The sequence below is a fragment of the Equus przewalskii genome, chromosome X (genome assembly GCF_037783145.1).
Source record: "Equus przewalskii isolate Varuska chromosome X, EquPr2, whole genome shotgun sequence".
In the NCBI taxonomy this organism is placed as follows: domain Eukaryota; kingdom Metazoa; phylum Chordata; class Mammalia; order Perissodactyla; family Equidae; genus Equus; species Equus przewalskii.
The window spans coordinates 14,981,222-15,002,294 of record NC_091863.1 but is presented as its reverse complement, the minus strand read 5'-3'; the positions used below and the strand labels follow the sequence as shown (position 1 = coordinate 15,002,294).

Here is a 21,073-nt window from a genome sequence, read left to right as displayed (position 1 = left end):
AGGATTGGATTCTTTGACGTTTGGATTTCTCATTTACTCATCATGAAAATCCCTAATGATATAGTTTTATATAATGTGTATACAGAGTGGGATTGTTAATAATTAAATTGAGAGGTTGGAGTGCCCTCGTGGGGCACTGGCGACCTGGAATGTAGAGGGCTGTCATCTTTCCCTCATAGAGGCCACCGGCTTTCTTTGTATAAAGAGAGGGAGAAGTGATTCTAGAAGGAGAGGTTGGCGGATCCAGCTTCATTACTGCCCCTTGGGCTAACCAGCGAGAAGCTTCTAGATCATGGAACTGGACAGGCCACTGCCCGAACAGCTACCATCTTCACTCTTTACAGAAATGAACTCCTCAAGAATATTGAAAAGCTTGGAAGTATCACTTTTGAAAAAATCCTTTTGCATTCAGCATGGACTTGACCAGCATCTATGGAGATTATTTTTTTGCTTCATTTTCTAAAGTTGTATTTAGAAAAGTCTTAAGTATTGTGCTTTGTAAAGAAGATGATTAAAATGAAATTTTGTGAAAATATTTTTGTTCAAAGTTGTCATGGTCCAAGAGGAATGATTTCTTGGAATTCAAACCATTTTTCTCCATTTTGCACAATTTGCTTACTCTTATATAAATGTCTTCAGAAGACATGGAATATAGTGCCCCCTCACCTGTTTTTCCCAAGTGAACAGAAATAATCCATTAAAATCGGTGGCTGTGAATTCTGTTTTAAAATTGTTCAATTTTACATTCATATTTAAGCAGAAAATTCTAGCTAGGTCTAAATTCTTTTTTAGTGCAAAAATCATTAAATGATCATTATTCGAATAATTGTGTAAAGCCACTTTTATTCATACACAGCCCTCTAGACAGCATACTCAAGTACATGATTTGTTTTCTCCCATAAAGACAACCTGTATCTATAGTCACATATGTGTCTTTGGTTATTAATGATGGGGTTTTATTTCCTTTCATAACCAGCTCCTTGATGGGAAAACCGCAGGGTGTGTAATTTATTGCTCGCTCACAGTTGCCACGATCTGTATACAAATAATCCCCAGGTCCCACAAAGGCCTTTGTATGTAACCCGAGGTCATCGTGGTCTCTTTTTTGTATTAGATTAGGTTTTAGTCCTCTAGTTATTTTAGCACAAATTAATGTCAAGATGTTTTAGCACTAAGAGGGCTTAGTGAAAAGCTTTTCTCTTCGGTTTTGTACAAATGAGAATTGTAACAAAGCAGCGCGTGCGTGGGCGATAGGTGCTCAGCATGGCTAATTGCAGCATCCAACAGGGGGAAGGCTTGGCACTTATGGCCTAAGCCTGGGGAAGAAGATGCTGTTCCCAAAATTAGCTCTAATGAGGAAACACAATGGCCAAGGTAGAGAAAACTCTTTCCTGGCCAGAAATAAATGTCTGTCAGTGGTGTAAGGACAGAGAAGGGGTTGTGTTTCTTAAGGTGATGAACCATTGCTGTCATTCCTAGTTCTGTCCCTAGGGTCACCAAGGCTTGGTTCCCAGCACATGGAGAAGGCAGCCCTGAAGCCAAGGAGAATCTGTGAAGTAGATGCAGGTCCCTGAGAGGGGGTTTTATTTCATGTCTTTTTAATTGGTCCCAAATTGAAGTGGCTATGGGGACAGCCCCTTCCTGTAAATGACAGCGTGTGCTCATCATGTTTGTGAATTCAGAATTCAAGTAAAATGGACTATTCCTTTTTTCCTGTTGAAGCAATAGGTGATAAAATATTTCAACCAAACAATAGAACAAGGTAACCTAGTAGGTTGTAGCTAGAATTTTCTGAGGAAAAAATAGAGGAAAAAACTTAATAAAAGAAGAGTTGAATTCCTGGAAAACCAGCTTCATGGGGCAGTTCTCTTTAAATGGCAACCAGTTTAATTAAATTATGCAGATATAGCAATATCATTTAAGTCGTGAATGCTTCCCTTCCCTTTCACGCCTATGAAATGTTACTAGTCCTCCAGGAAACTAAGGTTTGTTGGCAAGCTTTGACCTCTCTGATGGAAAAGTGCCCTAGAAATGCAAAACTTCATTATGGTATCTATTAATCAAAAAAAAGTATTAAGGGGTTTACAAACCAGTTTTTAAATTAACCAGGCAGATAAGGCCATCCTGAAGCCAAACAGAAAAACCATGAAGAAACCAATAACATTTCCAAGGTTATTCCCCAAAAGAAAAACAGATGTCTTAGGAGAAATGGAGTGGATTCGCTTCAAGGTTCTTGACTATTTCTTATTCTGAATCTCAATCTGAGAGAACTGAGAACTTGGCTGGGACTGAAGCTCTCCTGTTGACTGCTGAAAGGAAGAGATGAACAGGCACTGGACACTTTCATGAAACACCCACCCATCCCTCTTCCTTGGCCCTGAGACGTGCTCAAGAAATGTTCTTGCTTCTTCTCAATCACGGCAGTCTCCTCGAAGGAAAGGAATCTGGAATGAGGAGAAGGACATGGATTGAGAGGGGAGAAGACTCAGAGGGAGAACGTCAGGCCTGGAGGTAGAACCGACCTACTTTTACAGAGATGCATCTAGTGCTGAGAATCTGGGGCGGTGGTGAGGAGGAGGACGAAGCTGAGGGTGAGAACCTTCAAGGTAACAGGGGACACCACGTGCTAAGGATGGGCCTGTTGATGAGAGTCCTACCAATGAATCTTCTAAGGTTTACAGAACCAGAGTGATGACTGGGCTCAAATGGAGAACCCAGTCACCTTGAGGATTTTTACCTAACTTACTTTTTTTTAATTGTGAAGCTAATATTGTATTATATCCAAAGTAGGAAACGAAAAATAGAAAGGCACGGGGCTGGCCCCGTGGCCGAGTGGTTAAGTTTGCGCTCTGCTGCAGGCGGCCCAGTGTTTCGTTGGTTCGAATCCTGGGTGCAGACATGGCACTGCTCATCAAACCACGCTGAGGCCGAGTCCCACATGCCACAACTAGAAGGACCCACAACAAAGAATATACAACTATGCACCGGGGGGCTTTGGGGAGAAAAAGGAAAAAAATAAAATCTTTAAAAAAAAAAAAAACATTCGCAAGTCTACTGGAATGGATAATCAAAAGGTTATTGAGAGATACTATTTCACACAAGGAAAACAAGCCATCTAATTGTCCATGAACAGTCAGATGAGGAAAATTATGTTATATTCATACAATGAAATGCTAGATAGTAATGAAAATAAGTGAAAAAAAAAAACAAAAAAATAGGCAGAAATTATCCTAATCTCATTCAGATGTAGTCTTCAATTATTCTGGTGTCTCATAATGGAAGTCATTCTGTGTGTATAGTTTTATAGTCTGCTTTTTATACTTAGTAGTATCATTTCTCTGTCATTGTTTTCAAAGACATGGTTTGTAATGGCTGCATACTATTCTATCTATAGATAGGCCAAAGAGCATTTAACCAGTCTTTTCTCGAACATGTATTGAGTGCTGAAGATGTGCCAGACACCATGATAGGTGCTGAATTCAACAGAGCCCCTGTCCTCAAGGAGCTCAAGTAGGGGGAAGTAGACAGGTAAGCAGGAGAGTCTTCCACAGTCTGAGAACACGACCACAGAAAGAAGTCCAGGGGCTTTGGAACTGCAGAGGACGGGTGCCCAATGGAGCCTTGAGGTTAGGGAGGTCGGGGAAAGAAGGGCATTTTTGGTTAATTCCATTTTTTAATGTTATAAAGCTGTAATGAATATCTTTGGGCATAAACCTATGTCCACATTTACAATTTATTAAAATAATTCCTAGAAGTGGAGTGTGAGATTTTTAGCAAGAATAACTTTTACCTGATTATAAACACAGTTGAATTAACATTAGTATACAAAAGTGACTAACGTTGTATTTACCTAAACCTCCGTGGGTGTCAGGTCTGGATCTCTTCTGACTAGCCACTGCTCAAATGTCACCTCATTAGAGAGGCCATCCCTGACCCACAAAATAAAAGAGCAACTTTAGCCTCGATCCTCCCCTTGACTCCCCATATTGATATTGATATCCTGCTTCATTCTCTCTCTCTCTCTCTCTCTCTCTCCCCCCTCCCTCTCCCTCTCCCCTCCTCCTCTCTCTCTCTCTCTCACACACACACACACACACGTCTGTTTTGTCTCCCCTCCCTAGAATGAAACTACCATGAAGATAAGACTTTATTTTCTTCATTGCTGTATCCCCAGCACCTAAAAACTTGCCAGTTGCATAGTAAGCACTTAATATATATTTGTTGACTCAGGTAATTGTGACTGATGCCAAATGGAACTTATTCTATACATTTGAGCAGCCCAGTTTTACCTTTACTAAAAGTCTGTGCACAAAACTGTAGCATTAGGGAAGATTCATGACATAAGAAAGCAGTTCTGAAGAAAGCCTTCAGAGGTACTTTATTTGTACTTGAGTCTCAGCCAACACCTGGACCCTAAGGAGCGTGCTTGCATCACTATGGTCTTAAAACAAGTTCACATGGTCTGTACACTGTTATCTCTAAGACTGTCATCCACTACTAGAAAACCATGGCTACCTTTGTTTTAAGACATAGGAGAAAGAATAAATTCAAGGGTGAGCATATTCCTGACACTTAATCTTGAAACTTCTCTGAGGTCAGCTGAGAACCTAACTGCTGCCTCTCAGGGCTGACCATCTGCCCTTAAAGTGATGAATAAGTAGGACACGTAGACAAGCCCTGGGCCTCCAAGATATGCCAGAGAGTTCTTGGAGTGTGATCCCCGGGACAGCAATAGTAGCATCACCAACCGGGAACTTGGTAGAAATGAAAATTCTTGGGCCCCACCCCAGACCTGCTGAATCAGAAACTGGAGAAGGACTTGGCAATCTGTGTTTTAACAAGTCATCCTGGTGATTCTGACTAACACTCAAGTTTGAGGACCACTGTTAATGGAGGGATCATCTCACTCTCAATGAGTTATGTGTAGACTAACCCATAGCAATCTTTCCAGAAATCTCTAGTTAGACTGTGGCTGCAGGAAAACACGGTGCATTATCCAGGAAATATGCCATAGTCTATTAGATTGAACCATATGCAACTGACATTTCTGTTGGTCAAATATAGTTGAATAGGGCTTCCAGTTTCAGCTTGGAGATGTAGAGAGTTACAAGACATCCTTCCCATGCTTACAACGAAAAATCTGGACAGATTGGAAATTAAATTAGAACTGAGTTTGCAAAGCAAATGACTATTTCAAAATCTGGAGAGAGAGAGGCACTTTCTGTGAGAAACGGGACCTGAGCATTTGCTTACCAGGGACAGAAGCCACCAGATGCCATAGAAATGGATAGGAAGATTAAGCTGGAAAACTTAACAAATTGCTGGAGGCTGAGTGAGGACTAACTTAAGAGTGTGAAGCTCATGGGAAGCGAGGTTCCCACCCTCTTGCAGGCTTTTCCTCCAGGAACCCCACCTGGCTCTTACAGGGAAGATCAGGGAAAAACTGGAGAAAACTCATGGTGCAGACTGGAGGTGCTCGCTCAGGAGCCACTGAGAAATCCACTCAGAACCTTTTCCCTAAAGGAACAAAAGGCTTATTCTGCAGGGGGAAGGACATGGTCTGCGGGCACTGGTGAAATACCACTGCAGCTGTGGGAAGGGAATTCCACCCAGCCCCAGTGCCCCATCTCACCTAAAGAAAGTCTTAATCTGCAGCAAGAAGGGCCTCAAGGCTGATGGCTGAGAACACTGCTGGATACACACTGCATACGGGGGAAGAAACTCGGGGGAGCTCTATCCCTGGAGGAGAGGCAGAAGCCCTTGTGAAGACTAACCCTGAAACTGAGGCTTAGAATATTCAACACCACCCCCCTCCATGCCCCACTAGCACACTAACGAACCTCCAGGAATAACAACAGTGGACTACAGCGGGGAGAGCTGCAAGAGATGACACAAAGGGAAGCCTGAAAACCAAGAGAAGGAACAAAGATCACTAGAGGAATTCAAACTTTCTGATGTCCATAAGAACAACAAACCTCAACACAGCCCAATTCCTGGGTAGATTAACATAAATCACTACACTAAAGGCTTATTTACCACAGTATCTACTGCCTTATATAATATGTTCTGGCTTTCAACCAAAAGATTACAAGGCATGCCAAAAGGCAAGAAAAAGCAGTCTGAGGAGACAAAGCAATCCTCGGAACCAGACTTAGATTTGGCAGAGCTACTGGAAGTATCAGAGAGGGAATTGAAAATAATTATGATTACTATGTTACAGGCACTAATGGAAAAAGTAGACAACATGCAAGATCAGATAGATAATTTCAGCAGAGATGGAAACTATAAGAATCAAATAGCTGGAAATAAAAAACAGTAACAGAAATGAAGAACATCTTTAATGGGCTCATCAGCAGACTTGAATATTTATATTTACTTGAATAAATAACAGGGCTGACAAAGATAAAAAGAAGGCACAAGTCACCAGATCAAGAATGAAACGGGATATCACTACAGATGCTGCAGCCATTAAAAAGATAATAAGGGAATACTAGGAGCAACTTTAGAATCATAAATTCAACATCTTAGAAGAAATGGACCAATTCCTCAAAACCCGCAAACTATCAAAACCCAACCAAAATAAAATAGACAATTTTAACAGTCCTATAACCATTAAAAAAATTGAATTTGTAATTAAAAGGCTCTGAAAAAGAAATCTCAGGTCCAAATGGTTTCACTGGAGGATTCTACCAAATATTTTAAAAAGTAACACCAATTTTACACAATCTCTTCCAGAAAACAGAAGAGGACAGAATACTTCCCAAATCATTTTATAAAGCTAGTATTACTCTGATACTAAAACAAGGAAAAGGCAGTACCAAAAAAGAAAAGAAAAGAAAAGAAAACAACAGGCCAGCATATCTCATGAGCCTAGATGCAAATATCCTCAATAAAATATTAGCAAATAAAATCCAGCAATGTATAAAAAGAATTATACACCACAACCAAGTAGAATTTATTCCATGTATGCAAATTCAACATTTGAAAATCAGTCAGTGTAATCCACCATATCAATAGGCTAAAGAAGAAAAATCATATGATCATATCAATTGATGCAGAGGAAGCATTTGGGAAAAAAAATCCAATACCTGTGCACAATCAAAACTCTCAGTGAACAAGAAATAGAGGGAAACTTCCTTAACTTGATAAATAGCATCTACAAAAAACCCACAGCTAACATCATACTTAGGGTGAAAGACTGAATGCTTTCTCTCTAAGATTGGAGCAAGGCAAGGAGGCCCATTCTCACTGCTCCTCTTCAACATAGAACTGCAAGTTCTAGCGATAGCAATAAGGCAAGAAAAAGAAAATGAAAGGCATGCAGATTGGAAAGAAGAAATAAAACTATCCCTATTTGCAGATTACATGATTGTCTACATGGAAAATCCCAATAAAAAACCCAAAAACCTCCTGAACTAGTAAGTGAGCTCAGCAAGGTCATGTAATAATACAAATGCAATTCACAAAAACATTTGTATTTCTACATACTAACAATGAACATGTGGAACCTGAAATTAAAAACACCATGCCATTTACACTCTAAAAAAATTAAATACTTGGGTATAAAGTTAATATATATGTATAAGATTTGGATGCTGAAAATTAGAAAATTGTAATGAAAGAAATCAGACGGTCTAAATAAATGGAGAGGAATACTGTGTTCATAGATTGGAAGATTCAACATAATAAAGATGTTAATTCTTTCCAAATTGATCTATAGGTTTATGTAATTCCTATCAAAATGCTAGCAAGGTTTTGTGTAGACATAGACAGGCTTATTCTGAAATTTATATGGAAAAACACAGGCCCTAATATAGCTAACAGAATCTTGGAAAAGAAGAATAAAGGAGGAATCACGCTATCCAATATTAAGGGCTACAATATAGCTTCAGCAATCAAAACAGCAGCTTATTGGTGGAGGGATAAATACATAGGTCATTGGAACAGAATAGAGAACCCAGAAATAGATGCACACAAATATGCCCAACTGATTTTTGACAAAAGGGCAAAAGCAATTCAATGAAGGAAAGATAGCTTTTTTATCAAATGATACTAGATCAATTGAACATCCAGAGGCAAAAAATGAACCTCTACCTAATCCTCATACCTTATAAAAAATTCACTCAAAATGGATTTTAAATGTAAAGTGCAAAACTATGAAACTTTTAGGAAAAATCATGGGAGGAAAATCTTTGGACTTTAGAGCCAAGCAAAGAGTTCTTGTGTGTTTTGTTTTTTTTTTTTTTTTGAGGAAGATTAGCCCTGAGCTAACATCTGCCACCAATCCTCCTCTTTTTGCTGAGGAAGACTCGTCCTGAGCTAACATCCGTGCCCATCTTCCTCTAGTTTATATGTGGGACGCCTACCACAGCATGGCTTGATAAGCGGTGCCACGTCCACACCCGGGATCCGAACCAGCAAACCCTGGGCTGTCGAAGCGGAATGTGAGAACTTAACCACTGCACCACTGGGCCAGCCCCGGCAAAGAGTTCTTTAACTTGAAATCAAAAGCACAATCCATAAATGGAAAAATGGATAAATTCGGCCTCATCAAGATTAAAAACTTTTGTTCTATGAAAGACCCTGTTAAGAGGATCGAAAGACAAGCTACAGACCAAGAGAAAATATTTGAAACCACATATCTAACAAAGCACTAGTATCTAGAATATATAAAGAACACTCAAAACTCAACAGTAAAAACCCAAACATTCCCATTAGAAAATCGACACAAGATATAAACAGACATTCACCAAAAAGGATGTACAGATAGGAAATAAGCACATGAAAAGATGTTCGACGTCATTATCCACTGGGAAAATGCAAATTAAAACCACAATGAAATATTCCTGCACACCTGATAGAATGGCTAAAATAAAAAAGTGGCAACACCAAATACTGGTAAGGATGTGGAGAAACTGGATCACTCATACATTGCTGGTGGATATGTGAAATGGTACAGCCACTCTGGAAAACAACTTGGCAGTTTCTTAAAAAATTAAACTTGCAACTTCCATATGACCCAGAATTTGTACTCCTGGGCATTTATCCCAGATAAATGAAAACTTATGCTTACACAAAAACCTGTACATGAATGTTCATAGCAGCTTTATTCATAATAGCTTCAAACTGGAAACCCAGGTGTCCTTCAAAGGGTGAATGGTTAAAGAAACTGTGGTACATCCCTACCATGGAATAGTGCTCAGCAATAAATGGAATGGACTACTGATACATGCAGCAATTTTGATGAATCTCAAGGGAATTATGCTGCGTGAAAAAAAAATCCTAAAAGGTTACATACTATATGATTCCATTTATATAACTTTCTTGAAATGACAAGTTATAGAAATGGAGAACAGATTAGTGGTTGCCAGCAGTTAGGTATGTGGAGTGAGGAGGGAGATGGGTGTGGCAACCAAAGGGCAACAGGAGGGATCTGTGTGGTGATGGAATTGTTCTGTATCTTGACTGTATCAATGTCAATATCCTGGTGATAGTTTACTGTCGTTTAGGAAAATGTTATCATTGGGGCAAACTGGTTAAAGAGTATGCTAGATCTCTCTGTATGATTTCTTACAACTGCATATGAACCTACAATTATCTAAAAATAAAAATGTTTAATTTTAAAGTCTTTTGCACACACACAACAGCAAATAGAGACAAATAGGGAATCTTCTAGAAGAGAATCATCAAGGTGGTGAGTAGCCCAGAAATTATGTCATGGAGAAATGATTGAAGGGTCTGGGAGGTGGGGTATCACCTGAAAAAAAGAAGACCTAACAGCAGTACTTGGAAAGCTGCCATATGGAAGAATTATTAAATTAGAATCAATGGGTAGAAGTTACAAGAGAAGATTTCATTTAAATATATGGAAGAACTTTCTAGAAACTAGAGCTTGTTAAAAAGTAAGATGATGGAATTCTAAATATCTAGAGATATTGGCCTTACTGTTCTTTGAGCATACCAGGGTACCTTAGGGCCTTTGCACTGGCTCTTCCTCTGCCTGCAATGCTCTTCCCGCACATATTTGCATGGCTAACACTCTCATCTCTTTCAAGTTTTTGTTCAATGTCTATTGTTAGTCAAGTGGGAGCTCTGGTTCATGTTACCACCATCTTCACTCCAGGCCCCAGGCTGATGAAGCAGGTACCATTTGGAATGTTACTGGTAGCAGAAAGTTGATGGCAGAAAGAAAAGAGAACTCTGGACGGTCTTGCACCAGAAACAAAATGTTCAGCTTCAAAGTGGGGCTGGACATTCCCAGAAAAGGAAATTGGCAATTAGAAGAGTATTTTGGGGGACATAATGGTGTGCTGGTGAGTTCCTGCCAATTAGGGTCTTGGAGTGTTGCCTACTACTTATCATGAGCCTAGGGAAAGGACTCAAAGATAGTTTGCTACAAATGTCCCAAGAGGTTTTCAGGACATAGAGGACAAGTGTCTGAGCCATACCTCAGAAATCTAGAGGGTGAGATGGCTGGCTGGATGCTCAAATGGTTGCAGTGAAAGAGGGGCTGAATGGGAGCAGCCAGAACTCCCAGAGGTTGTGGGGCGAAGGGTATGTGTTTCCCCGGGACCACATGTGGTCCCAGCGCAAGAAAGCCATCAGTGGGGTTGTCTTAGATCCTCCTGCTACATAGCCCCCACCTTGTACAGGTGCCTAGCAAGGTGGAAGAGGAGAGAACAAGCCAATTTTGCTCCTCCTTTTTCTGCCATAAGTGGTCAGCCTATAGCAGGCCTAGACTGGAGAGGGGAGAAGTGCTTTCCTTTTCAATGTTAAAACTTTTAGGAGCCGGCTCTGTGGCCGAGTGATTAAGTCCATACGCTCCGCTGCGGCAGCCCAGGGTTCGGATCCTGGGCGCGAACATGGCACCGCTCGTCAGGCCACGTTGAGGCGGCGTCCCATGTCCCACAAATAGAAGCACCTGCAACAAAGAAAAAGAAAAAAAAGGAAGATTGGCAACTGTTGTTAGCCCAGGGGCCAATCTTTAAAAAAAAAAAACAAAAAAACTTTTAAGTCTTTTCATCCTAAAAGAATTTCAGACTTTTTCAGAAAAAGTTGCAAAAATCCTATACAAGCAGAACACAGGACAGAGATCCCAGAGAAAGGGAAACAAACAAAGTGAGCCCCACAATTTCCCAGCTTACTGCCTCGTGAGAGTTTCCAGACCATAGAGCTGAGAAAGGGAGCCCAGTTGTCTCCTGAGTTGAGTAGATGGCACTGGAAGTCCAAGGAGACCAAAGAGGCTACGGTTTGAGTACCGGAGAGGAGAGAGCCGCACAAAGAGTTCCAGAGATGTGTAGATCTGGAATCTTCAGCAGAGTAGCGACCAGCACCTGTGTATAAAGACACTTCCTGAGGCTGGGGAAAGAACCACCTGAATGGATTAGAGGGAATGATCCGTGGAGGTCCCATAGGGCCTGAATAGTTTCTGCTTCCACTGGCCAGAATGGAAAACATTGTAATTCACAGGACACTGGGGACAGTACTCAGAGGGGATTGCCTCAGTAGAGGGGATTAATTAGCCCTAGCCTAAAAGCTGCTCCCATCTCACTTAAAGCTGAAAAGGATCAAACTGTTTCCAAGTAACTTAACTGTGTCCCAGAATAAAGCTCAAGAATATTTATAAGGGGCCGGCCCCGTGGCCAAGTTGTTGAGTTCGTGTGCTCCGCTTTAGCGGCCCAGGGTTTTGCCGGTTCAGATCCTGGGCGTGGACATGGCACCGATCGTCAGGCCATGCTGAGGTGGTGTCCCACGTAGCACAACCAGAGGCACTCATAACTAGAATATACAACTGTGCTCTGGGGGGCTTTGGGGAGGAGAAGAATAAGAAAAGAATATAGGAAGACAAAAATCTGCAATACTCATTAAGGTAAAATTCACAATGTGTGGCATCTAATAAAAAATTACCAGACAGGCACAGTGGGAAAATATGACACACAATGAGGAGAAAAATTAATAGAAATGATCCAGCAATAAAACAGATGATAGTATTGGTAGACAAGAACATTCAAACAGTTATTATAACCATATTCCGTATGTTCAAGAAGGTAGAGGACACGTGGGATGAGAATGGGACTATACTGCGTGCCACCAATGGGTGGTCTATTTAGAGGTGACATAACTGTCAGTTCAGAGATTTCATGCTCATACCTAACGACTTGGTCTTTCCACCCCTATCTATCTATAAGTAACACTCTTGTTTGGTCCATCATATATTCCGTCTGTAGTATGTCTTGGAAATATGTTACAATTTTTAATACATCTTATGAAGTCCACCTTTCTCACAAGCTACTTATTCATTACATATACTTAAAACATATGAGTTTCACCTATATTTCATAAGCTAGCATTTTACATACAGTCTATGCTTAACACTTCTTAGGAGTTTCATCCATCCAGTTCATTTTTCTTGTATTTTATGGCAGATTACAATAATCTATGTCCATACAATATTTATAGCATCCATACACAGGTCTTAGCCATATCCATCTCTCTCTCTATCTCAGCATCTGCATCTAACGTGACAGCAGGGACTTTGGCTGTGTTGTTCACTATGACATACTCAACACCAAGGACAGTGCCTGACACAGAATAGGTGTTCTATAAATCTTGTTGAATTACTGTATATGTTAACGTTTTCCCAGCACATACATATAATATTGTGCAACATGGTTGTTTCTCTTTTGTCACTATTTGCTACTGGCCCTTGGGTACAATGAAAAAAGGAATGAAGCTGCCACATGCATGGTAGCTAAAATATTTTTTACAATGTTGAATGAGTCAAAGAACTAACTAGTTTGACCACAATTGGTATGAGTAACAAGTGTAAAATAAAAGAAAGGAAATGAGAAAAACGCCTAGATTTAATCTTACTCTTTAGCTACAGTGCCTCCACTCTATTCTTCAATCCACTGTTCTAGTCCAAACGACATCTCTGCGTCGGGGCAAAGGGGTTTCCAGGACATGCACTTAGTAAGAGGCAAGGAAGGGGTAAGAATGGAACAATTGTTCAACTAAACAGAAGAGACTAATCCAGCATTTTGCAATTTTCTCCTCAGCGGGGCTGGCGGGGAGGCAGGAAGGACCTTGGGAGAAGGGGCTGGGGCATGTTTCAGGTGTGCAAATTACTGGAGACAATGAGAAGGTGGCTTGTGTGTGCCAACTGCCGGGGAGACGCTCATTAGCTGAGTAAATACTGGGTTCTTTATTCAGCAGTGTTTGTGTTTAGACGCAGATACTATTCAAGCCAGAATTCACACAACCTGTGTGCCTTAGTCAGCAGAACCCCAGTGAGAGCTGGAAGGAATGTGGGAAGACCGAAGTGGGGACAACAGCAAGACTGGTAAGCAATTGTGAAATGGGCACCTTTGCCCCTCTGAAGGCTGTGCCAGTCATTGGAATAATCTCAAACAGGCACATTAGGAAAATTACTATTATTATGCGTTACAAGGTTGCAAAGAATGTGTCCTTTTATAGCATCATATTAAAAAAAAATCTTAGAGGTGTTGAAAGTTTTCCCTAGCTTTGCTCTTCCCAACTCTGGTCTGTGTGTTTTTGTAGATTTCCTCAGAGCCTATCTTCCATTTATTGGCCACAAAAGAGGGTGCACATTGATGTCATTTGTGAAGTTCCTAATTCGTACCAGGACTGGAATTAGGGCAGGATTTCTTCAAAGATTTATACTGGCAGTTTCTGCTTCTTTTGGGGGTGGGGTGGAGGGATGGGCTGTATTATTACCGAAACGTGAAGAGAAGACAAATTGTTGTTTTGTAAGGTTAAGTCCTATTCTGCTTGTGTCAAAATGGCTTGTGATGTGCTGCCAAGGACACCATCAAGAAACTGAGCGCCCACAGAAGGGGAGAAAATACTTGCAAATCACATATCTGATAAGGGACTTGTACCCACAATATATAACAAAACTTTTACAACTCAACAATAAAAAGATAAATACACAATTAAAAATGGGCAAAGTTTCCAAATGGGCATTTCTCCAAAGAAGTTATACAAATAGCAAATAAGCACATGACAAGATGTTCAACCTCATTAGTTACTAGGGAGGTGCAAATCAAAATCACAATGAGGTACCACTTCATTCCCACTAGGATGGCTATAATCAAACAGACAATAACAAGTGTTGGCGAGCACGTGCAGATATTGGAACCCTGGTATGCTCTGGTGGGAATGTAAAATGGTGGAGCTGCTGTGGAAAACAGCGGCAATTTCTCCAAAGGTTAAACACAGAGTTGCCATATGACCCAGAAATCCCATTCCTAGGTCTATACCCAAGACAAATGAAAACCTCTGTCCACACACGTATGAGTCCATGTATATGAAATGTTCAGAATAGGCAAACCTACAGAGTCAGAAAGTATACTGGTGGTTGTCTAAGGCTGAGGGGTGTTGGGGAGGGAAATGGAAAGTAACTGCTAATGGGTACTGGGTTTTGGGGGGGAGAGGATGAAAATGTTCTAAAACTGAGTGTGGTAATGGCTGCTCAACTCTGTAACTATACTAAAAACCACTTAAATGGGTGAATGGGATGATTTCTGAATTATATCTCAATAAAACAATTAAAAATGAAAAAAAATCCCAAAGCCTTGCGACGACGTCTAGCGCATCCCATCTTTTAAGTTCAGGTACTACCTGCAGTGGTAATACTACTTTTTAATATTTGGGCCTAAAATCGTGCGGTGGGCAAGCTCTAGGGTGACGATCCCTTTGGGCTCACAGCATTGCATAGGTTGGGCAGGCAGCCTCCGTGGAGTCTATTTAAACAAAGTTTGTTGCTGGTGCATCCTGGTGCTTTGTCAAGGTCACACTGGAAGTCAGGATGAGCGGGTCCCCAGGACTGGGCTCAGGAGGCCCATGATCTTGGCAACTGGGGACAAGGAATGCAAAATCAGGCGTTCTAAATAAGCATCTGCTCAGCTCAATTCTGGTTAAAACCACCTTCCTATTGAGTTTGGAGTTGAATATTTATGTCCAACCAGCGCCTTGAAAGAGTTTTTAACTCTGCTTGAAAAGCCTCAAATTGTTTTGAGAAAAAAGAAATTGGGGCTCCCACTGTTGGTCAGGCTGCAGGGAAAGCAACAACAACAAAATCCTGCAATGCATGAATCCGCCCTTCTCCGGACGCTGCCCAGGGGACGCGGCAGGGGGCGCCCTGCCCGCTCCTGCCCCGCCGCCCGTCCCAGCCCTCCCCTCGCCCATCGGCTCGTCCTGACGTCCCCAGCCCCCGCCTCTCTCCCCCCAGGCCTTCAAAGGGCGCTCGGGGTCTGTGGGGCTCGAGCTTCTGTCCGCAGCGGAGGGGCTCCTCCGTCACCTGCCAGCCGCGGGGCCCCCGGCGCGCGCTGGGTCCCCAGCTCCCTCCCGCGCCCCAGGAGCAGGTGCCGGGACTGCTTGTGGGACCCCGCCGATCGCAGCCGCCAGCCACTCGCGCGGAGGTGGGACCAAGGAAGGGCGCGCAGGGCAGCCACATGGAGAGCGGCGGCGGGACTGCCCCTGCTGGGGCGCTCGGGGCGGCGGCCGAGTCTCCACAATGCCCGCTGCCTCCGGGGGGCGAGGGCGCGGCCGCACCGGCGGAGCCCGACGGGGCGGCCGAGGGCGTTGGGGGCGGGGGCGAGGGCGGGCCACAGCGGGCTTTGCGGGCAGTATACGTGCGCAGCGAGAGCCCCCAGGGTGGCACGGCTGGCGGCCCCGAGGCGGGGGCGCGCCAGTGCCTGCTGCGGGCCTGCGAGGCCGAGGGCGCCCACCTGACCTCCGTGCCCTTCGGGGAGCTCGACTTCGGGGAGACGGCCGTGCTCGACGCCTTCTACGATGCAGGTGAGGCGGGTGCCTCTTTCGCCCCCACCCTGCTCCTGCCTGCTTTCCTTATCCTCGCACGCGCCCCGGTCCCCCCCCGCCCCCCATCCTAGCACGCCCTGACGTCCCGCTATTTCGACGGGACCGCCCTGCCTTTTGGGCAGGGGACAGTAGGCAGCGTTGTACTCTCTACAGATAAGAAAACAGAAGACACTGGCATTTAGACCTCTTTATTCTTCAGTCTCCTTAGACATCAGATGACCCAAGAAACAGTCTCCCTGCCCACCACTTATCCAACTTTTACTTCCTCCCTCCTGGATGTCCCTTGCAGCAGTGGGTCCCAGCCCTGGTTACACATGAGAATCACCTGGGGAGCTTTTAAAACTCCCCATGCCCGGGCTATCCCAGACCAGTGGCATGAGAATCTGAGGCCTCAGGATTGTTTAATGCTTCCCAGGTGATTCCATTCTGCACCCAAGAGTGGGAGTTGGTGTGTTACAATTGAGAGTATGTAAGTGTGTGTATGTGTGTGTGGGGGGGGTGCCTCTTGGAAATGCGCCAGTGTTCTTTTGCACACTTTAATTCCCATCCACCAACACATGTTGACAGTAGGGCTGTGCTCTAGCACCAGTGTGGCAGATAGATTTTATCCCGCAATGCACAAGCATTCAGGGCTTCAGGGTCTCCTCCGTTGCTGGGATGGGACACTAGATCTCTAAGCTCACTGTAATAAGTGTGCCATGAGAATCCAGCCATAAAATCAATACTTTAGGTTGGCAAGAGTTTCTCTAGGTGGGGAATGGAGTATTGATTGGCTGTTTTCCTTATCGAACCTTTAAAATCTAGGCCTCTGGCACTTGGGTGACATTCATAAGTGTTGTACGCGAGAGCGTAATTACCTGGGAGTCCTTGCTCTTTGGTTTCTTCACCAGTGAAAAGAGAGTAGCCGTGCCTACCCTAAACCTAGAAGCATCTGAGAAGGTAAACGGGGAGTTTCTTTAAGACCCTGGCCACGCCATGCTGAAGTAGTAAGCTGGATTTATTACTATCTTTTCTTTGCTGGAGGTAACATGGATCTATTCTCTGCAGAGCAAATCTCCCCAGCTGGAAGTGGGGCGGGGTGTCAGGCTTGTTCAAACAAGTGGCAGCTGGGCCCATTGAAAACAGCCTCTTGACATTTCTGACCACTCTGAGTGTACTATTCAGCACAACATCTTTTAGAAAAGTTGTTCAGAAGCCCACTTCATCTGGAATCATTCTGTTTTCTCCACTTCTATTCATTTTCCTCCAAAGTTGGAGTTTGAACAGACTCTTCCCTGAAGGGTTAAATGTCCCTTGTGCAATTAGGCACAACTATAGCCTCCTGGTGCCAACTCTGAAAAACTGGTGCGCAGTGGCTTTGCTTCTCTGGGGTGGGGGCTGTGTGTGTAAAACAAGCCCTCATCTGCTAACACGACCCTGCCCTCGGGTGGCCGGTGAAGGTTCACTCTGTTAGGAATCTTGGGCTTTCAATTCCAGAGCTACACAGCAGGCACATCCCTTGTTCTTTCTCTGGGCCCCAATGGCCTAGAGTTTTCAGCTGCACCGCATAGCTCCTTTGGTTGACCTTGGCCTGGTCTTGAATAAATCATTTCTCAGTACATCATTATAACTAATAAATTCTTTTCATAGGTTTGACAAAGGATATGTTTTCATATATCCGATTCGAATAAATGGGTTTATGGATTAAACAGACAACCCCCCCTTACCCCCGCCATCTCTCCTGCCTTTCTGATCCCTACCCCTGACAGCTTTTTGGCATCTCCACCAAAAAGATATGAATCTGTCCCTTTGGCTTCTTTGTAAAAGTTCTAAAACCACGCTGTCCATTGCGGTGGCCACTAGCCACACGTGGCTGTTTACATTTAAAGTAGTTAAAATGCAGCAAGGTAGAGTTAGTTCCTGATTTGCACTAGCCACATTTCAAGAGCTCAACAGGCACAGTGAAAAGAGAGAGTATTTTCCTCATCACAGAAGGTCCCCTTGGACAGTGCTGTTCTAGAAAATTGCTTACAAGGCAGGGGGACCATTGAACTGTTCTACGTGTGTTTTAGGGAAGATCGCAGATGTGAAATCAAGCACTTCCTATCTCCCGTTCTCGTAACAAGTCAAGGCTGGGTTGGATTTTGTTTTCCATCTCCTTGTGCCGTTTTCTGTGGTCCTGTGTGGGTCTGAATTGGAGGTTATGTGTCACCAGTGCCTGGGTGATTCAGCGGGCTGCAGGAGAACCACAGGCAGGCCTTCAACCTGAGCAAGAACAAGTGGACGCTGTCGTGAAAGAAAACTGCCATGGGCCGTGAGGGGCGGGAGCATCTCATTGGCTTTTAAAAAAAAATTGTGGTAAAATACATAACATAATATTGGCCGTTTTAACTTCTGAGTGTGCATTTCAGTGGCGTTAAGTACATTCGCACTGTTGTGCCGTCGTCTCCAATATCCATCTCCAGAACTTTTTCATCTTCCCAAACAGAAACTCTCTACCCCTTAAACAATAACTGGCCATCTCACACTCCCCCAGCCCCTGGTAACTGCTGCTGTGCTTTCTGTCTCTATGAATTTGCCTGTTCTAGATACTTCATATAAGTGGAATTGTACAGTATTTGTCTTTTTGTGTCTGGCTTACTTCACTTAACATAATCTTCAAGGTACATCCATGTTGCACCACGTATCAGAACACCCCTTTTAAAGGTTAAAACTCCATTGTATGCATATACCATGCTATGTTAATCCATGCATCTGTTGATGGGCATTTGGGTCGTTTCTGCCTTTACGCTGTTCTGAATAATGCTGTAATGACCAGAGGTATCTAAATATCTGTCCAAGTCTCTGCTTTCACTTTTTTGGGTCTATACCCAGATGTGGAATTGCTGGGTCATATGGTAATTCTATGTTTCATTTTTTGAGGGACATCCCATTTGCTTTTAGCAGAGGCGGTGGTCATCTCTCTGTGCCTGTGGCCCAGAGAAGGACCAGCTTTTTTTTTTTTTAGCATCCATCATTCATCTTGAAAGATGAGAGTCTTGAATTCGGTAGAACTATCAAATTCAGCAAGTGAGGGTCAGTTGCTTGGTTACTTCCAGTATTTGGAGAACAAAACATGTCTTCTCTTTTTTGTGTGTGTGGAAGAAACCCCTTCTAGATATGCCTTGACTCCTTTGGTTGAAGTGCCCATTTCTCTACTTTAGCAGAATTCGTAGCCATGACTTTAGCTAACTTACTGTGTGTGTGGAGTGTATTTACACAGAGCAGCCTCCTCTCCTTTCTCAAGTGCGTGCTGAGTCTCCCTCCTGGAGGTTCACAGTGCTTGTGAACATATCAAAGATGCAGCCATCCTGCAGGAAGGAAACCTGTGTAACTGTCTCATGCCTTCCCAAACATTTTGACCATGGAAGCTGTTCTCCCAGGATGCTGTAATTGATGTCACTTACTGTGGTATCAAACCTTAGGCTGGGATATGGTCCAGTAGAGTACGCTACATTTATCTCCTGGGAGTGCACCGTGTTATTGATGTAGGTTTACTCTCCACTTAGTTTGGTGGTTAGTTAATGACGGATCTACGTTAGGGCCTCCACCTGTGTGCTAATTTGCAGCCTTCTTGAGATAGCTAGAACTGCTCAAATGACAAGAACAGCCCCTTTGATCAAGTCCTGTCCCTGACTGCCTCGGGACGCAAGTTATCTTCCCATACCTGTTGTGTCTGGCTCTGCCTAACTTCTCTCCTCTCTGAACCTCATTGGAATGCTACTTTCCTGACCCAGGGGACCTGCTTCTGATTTTTTTTCCAGTTATGTTCACAGTGATTTTGATAATTGTGAGGTATTGCCCCCTACAACAGAAAATTTGTGTACTTCCTGAACATTGATAAGAAGACCAAGACCAGGGCTTCAGTCTCTAGATGAGCTATTTGGCTTTGCTCCATCCTGATGATACCCCTTTTCTGGCTGACTCGTATAAGAGTCATTTGGAGGATACGAAGTGTTGCAGAGATAGCTGAGTGACCAGGAGATTCGTGCTCCTAGTTGCTGCTGGGAAGTGGGGGCTGCATTTCCTAGCACCCTTTGAGTCTAGGTGGGCTGTATAACTAGTTGTGGCTGATGAGATGTAAGTACAAATGATGCCTGTCACTTCTGGGCCAAGGCATTGAGTATCTAGGAGACCTTCCAATACTGCCTCATCCCTTCCCATGGTCTCCGTAGGGACCTTGGAGGCTCAGTATAGAAGACGGCCGTGGCACAAGGTGGAAGGCACCTGGATGTCTGAGCCACTCTTTGGAGGATAGCTGTTGGAGCAGGAATATTCACTTTGGATTTTGCATAAGCAAGAGAGAAGCTTTTATTTGGTCAGGCTGTTAAGATTTGGGAGTTGTGTGTTATAGTGGTGAGAGAGTGCAACTTGGGTTATGAAATCAAGCCCAACTACTAGAAAATTGTCTCCTACGGGCGTGCCTTTCCAAGAGAAAATCAGGCCGTGTATCATTTCATGTAATGGATCATCACTGCTCATAATATATGCTAATTGTGGGGCCCCACACTATGCTGCTGTGGGCCAAGAAAATAGAATTCAGGTGCTTGGACCATCAGGTTAGTACCAGTAATGGGAGGAGACATTCTAGCTTCTTCCTGGGTTTCACTGGTTTTGGAGGCTTGGTACAGTCATGTGCCACATAACGACAGTTTGCTCAGTGGTGGACTGCATATACGACAATGGTGCCATAATATTAGTACCATATAGCCTAGGTGTGTAGTAAGCGATACCATCTAGGTTTGTGTAAGTACGCTATGACGTTTGTACAACGACGAGATCTCCTAACGACACATTTCTCAGAATGTAGCCCTGTTGTTAAGTGACGCTTGACTATAATGTTTTCCTTTTGTGTTAAATGATACTGTAGTGATTGTTAGTTTTTATCCAACAGTAATATTGGGCTTTCTGCAAAAATAGCATATGTACTGGTTTAAAATACGGTCAGCTCTAGTTCTATTTGCTGCCCTTTTTGTGGGTTATGTCTAGCTTCTCCATCTGTGATGTTATTCGTGGATTCTTTATTAGCTTGATGCGTTGTGTGGCAAAGACAATGCCCACCAAGCATCCATATATTCTTCCACATTTCCTGATCTCCTTTGTACTTGCCTTGGGCCCTTGTAACTATAGTGCTGCCCAATGAAATGTGAGCAGCATCAATAAGTGTCACTTTGAAAGTGACTGAGGAAGTTAGATGGTGCACTGCCTCCAT

At 43.3% G+C, this 21,073-nt stretch overlaps 1 protein-coding gene across 1 annotated transcript in view; it reads left to right on the top strand.

Annotated features, from left to right (window-relative positions):
- Positions 1-15,328: 15,328 nt before the first annotated feature.
- The window catches only part of MAP3K15 (mitogen-activated protein kinase kinase kinase 15), a 123,153-nt gene continuing 117,408 nt past the window's right edge, over positions 15,329-21,073 (top strand). The window contains exon 1 of the mRNA XM_070604218.1: positions 15,329-15,822. Within this exon, the coding sequence (XP_070460319.1) occupies positions 15,477-15,822 (346 nt within the window). The 5' untranslated portion in view covers positions 15,329-15,476. The remainder of the gene's footprint in view (positions 15,823-21,073) is intronic.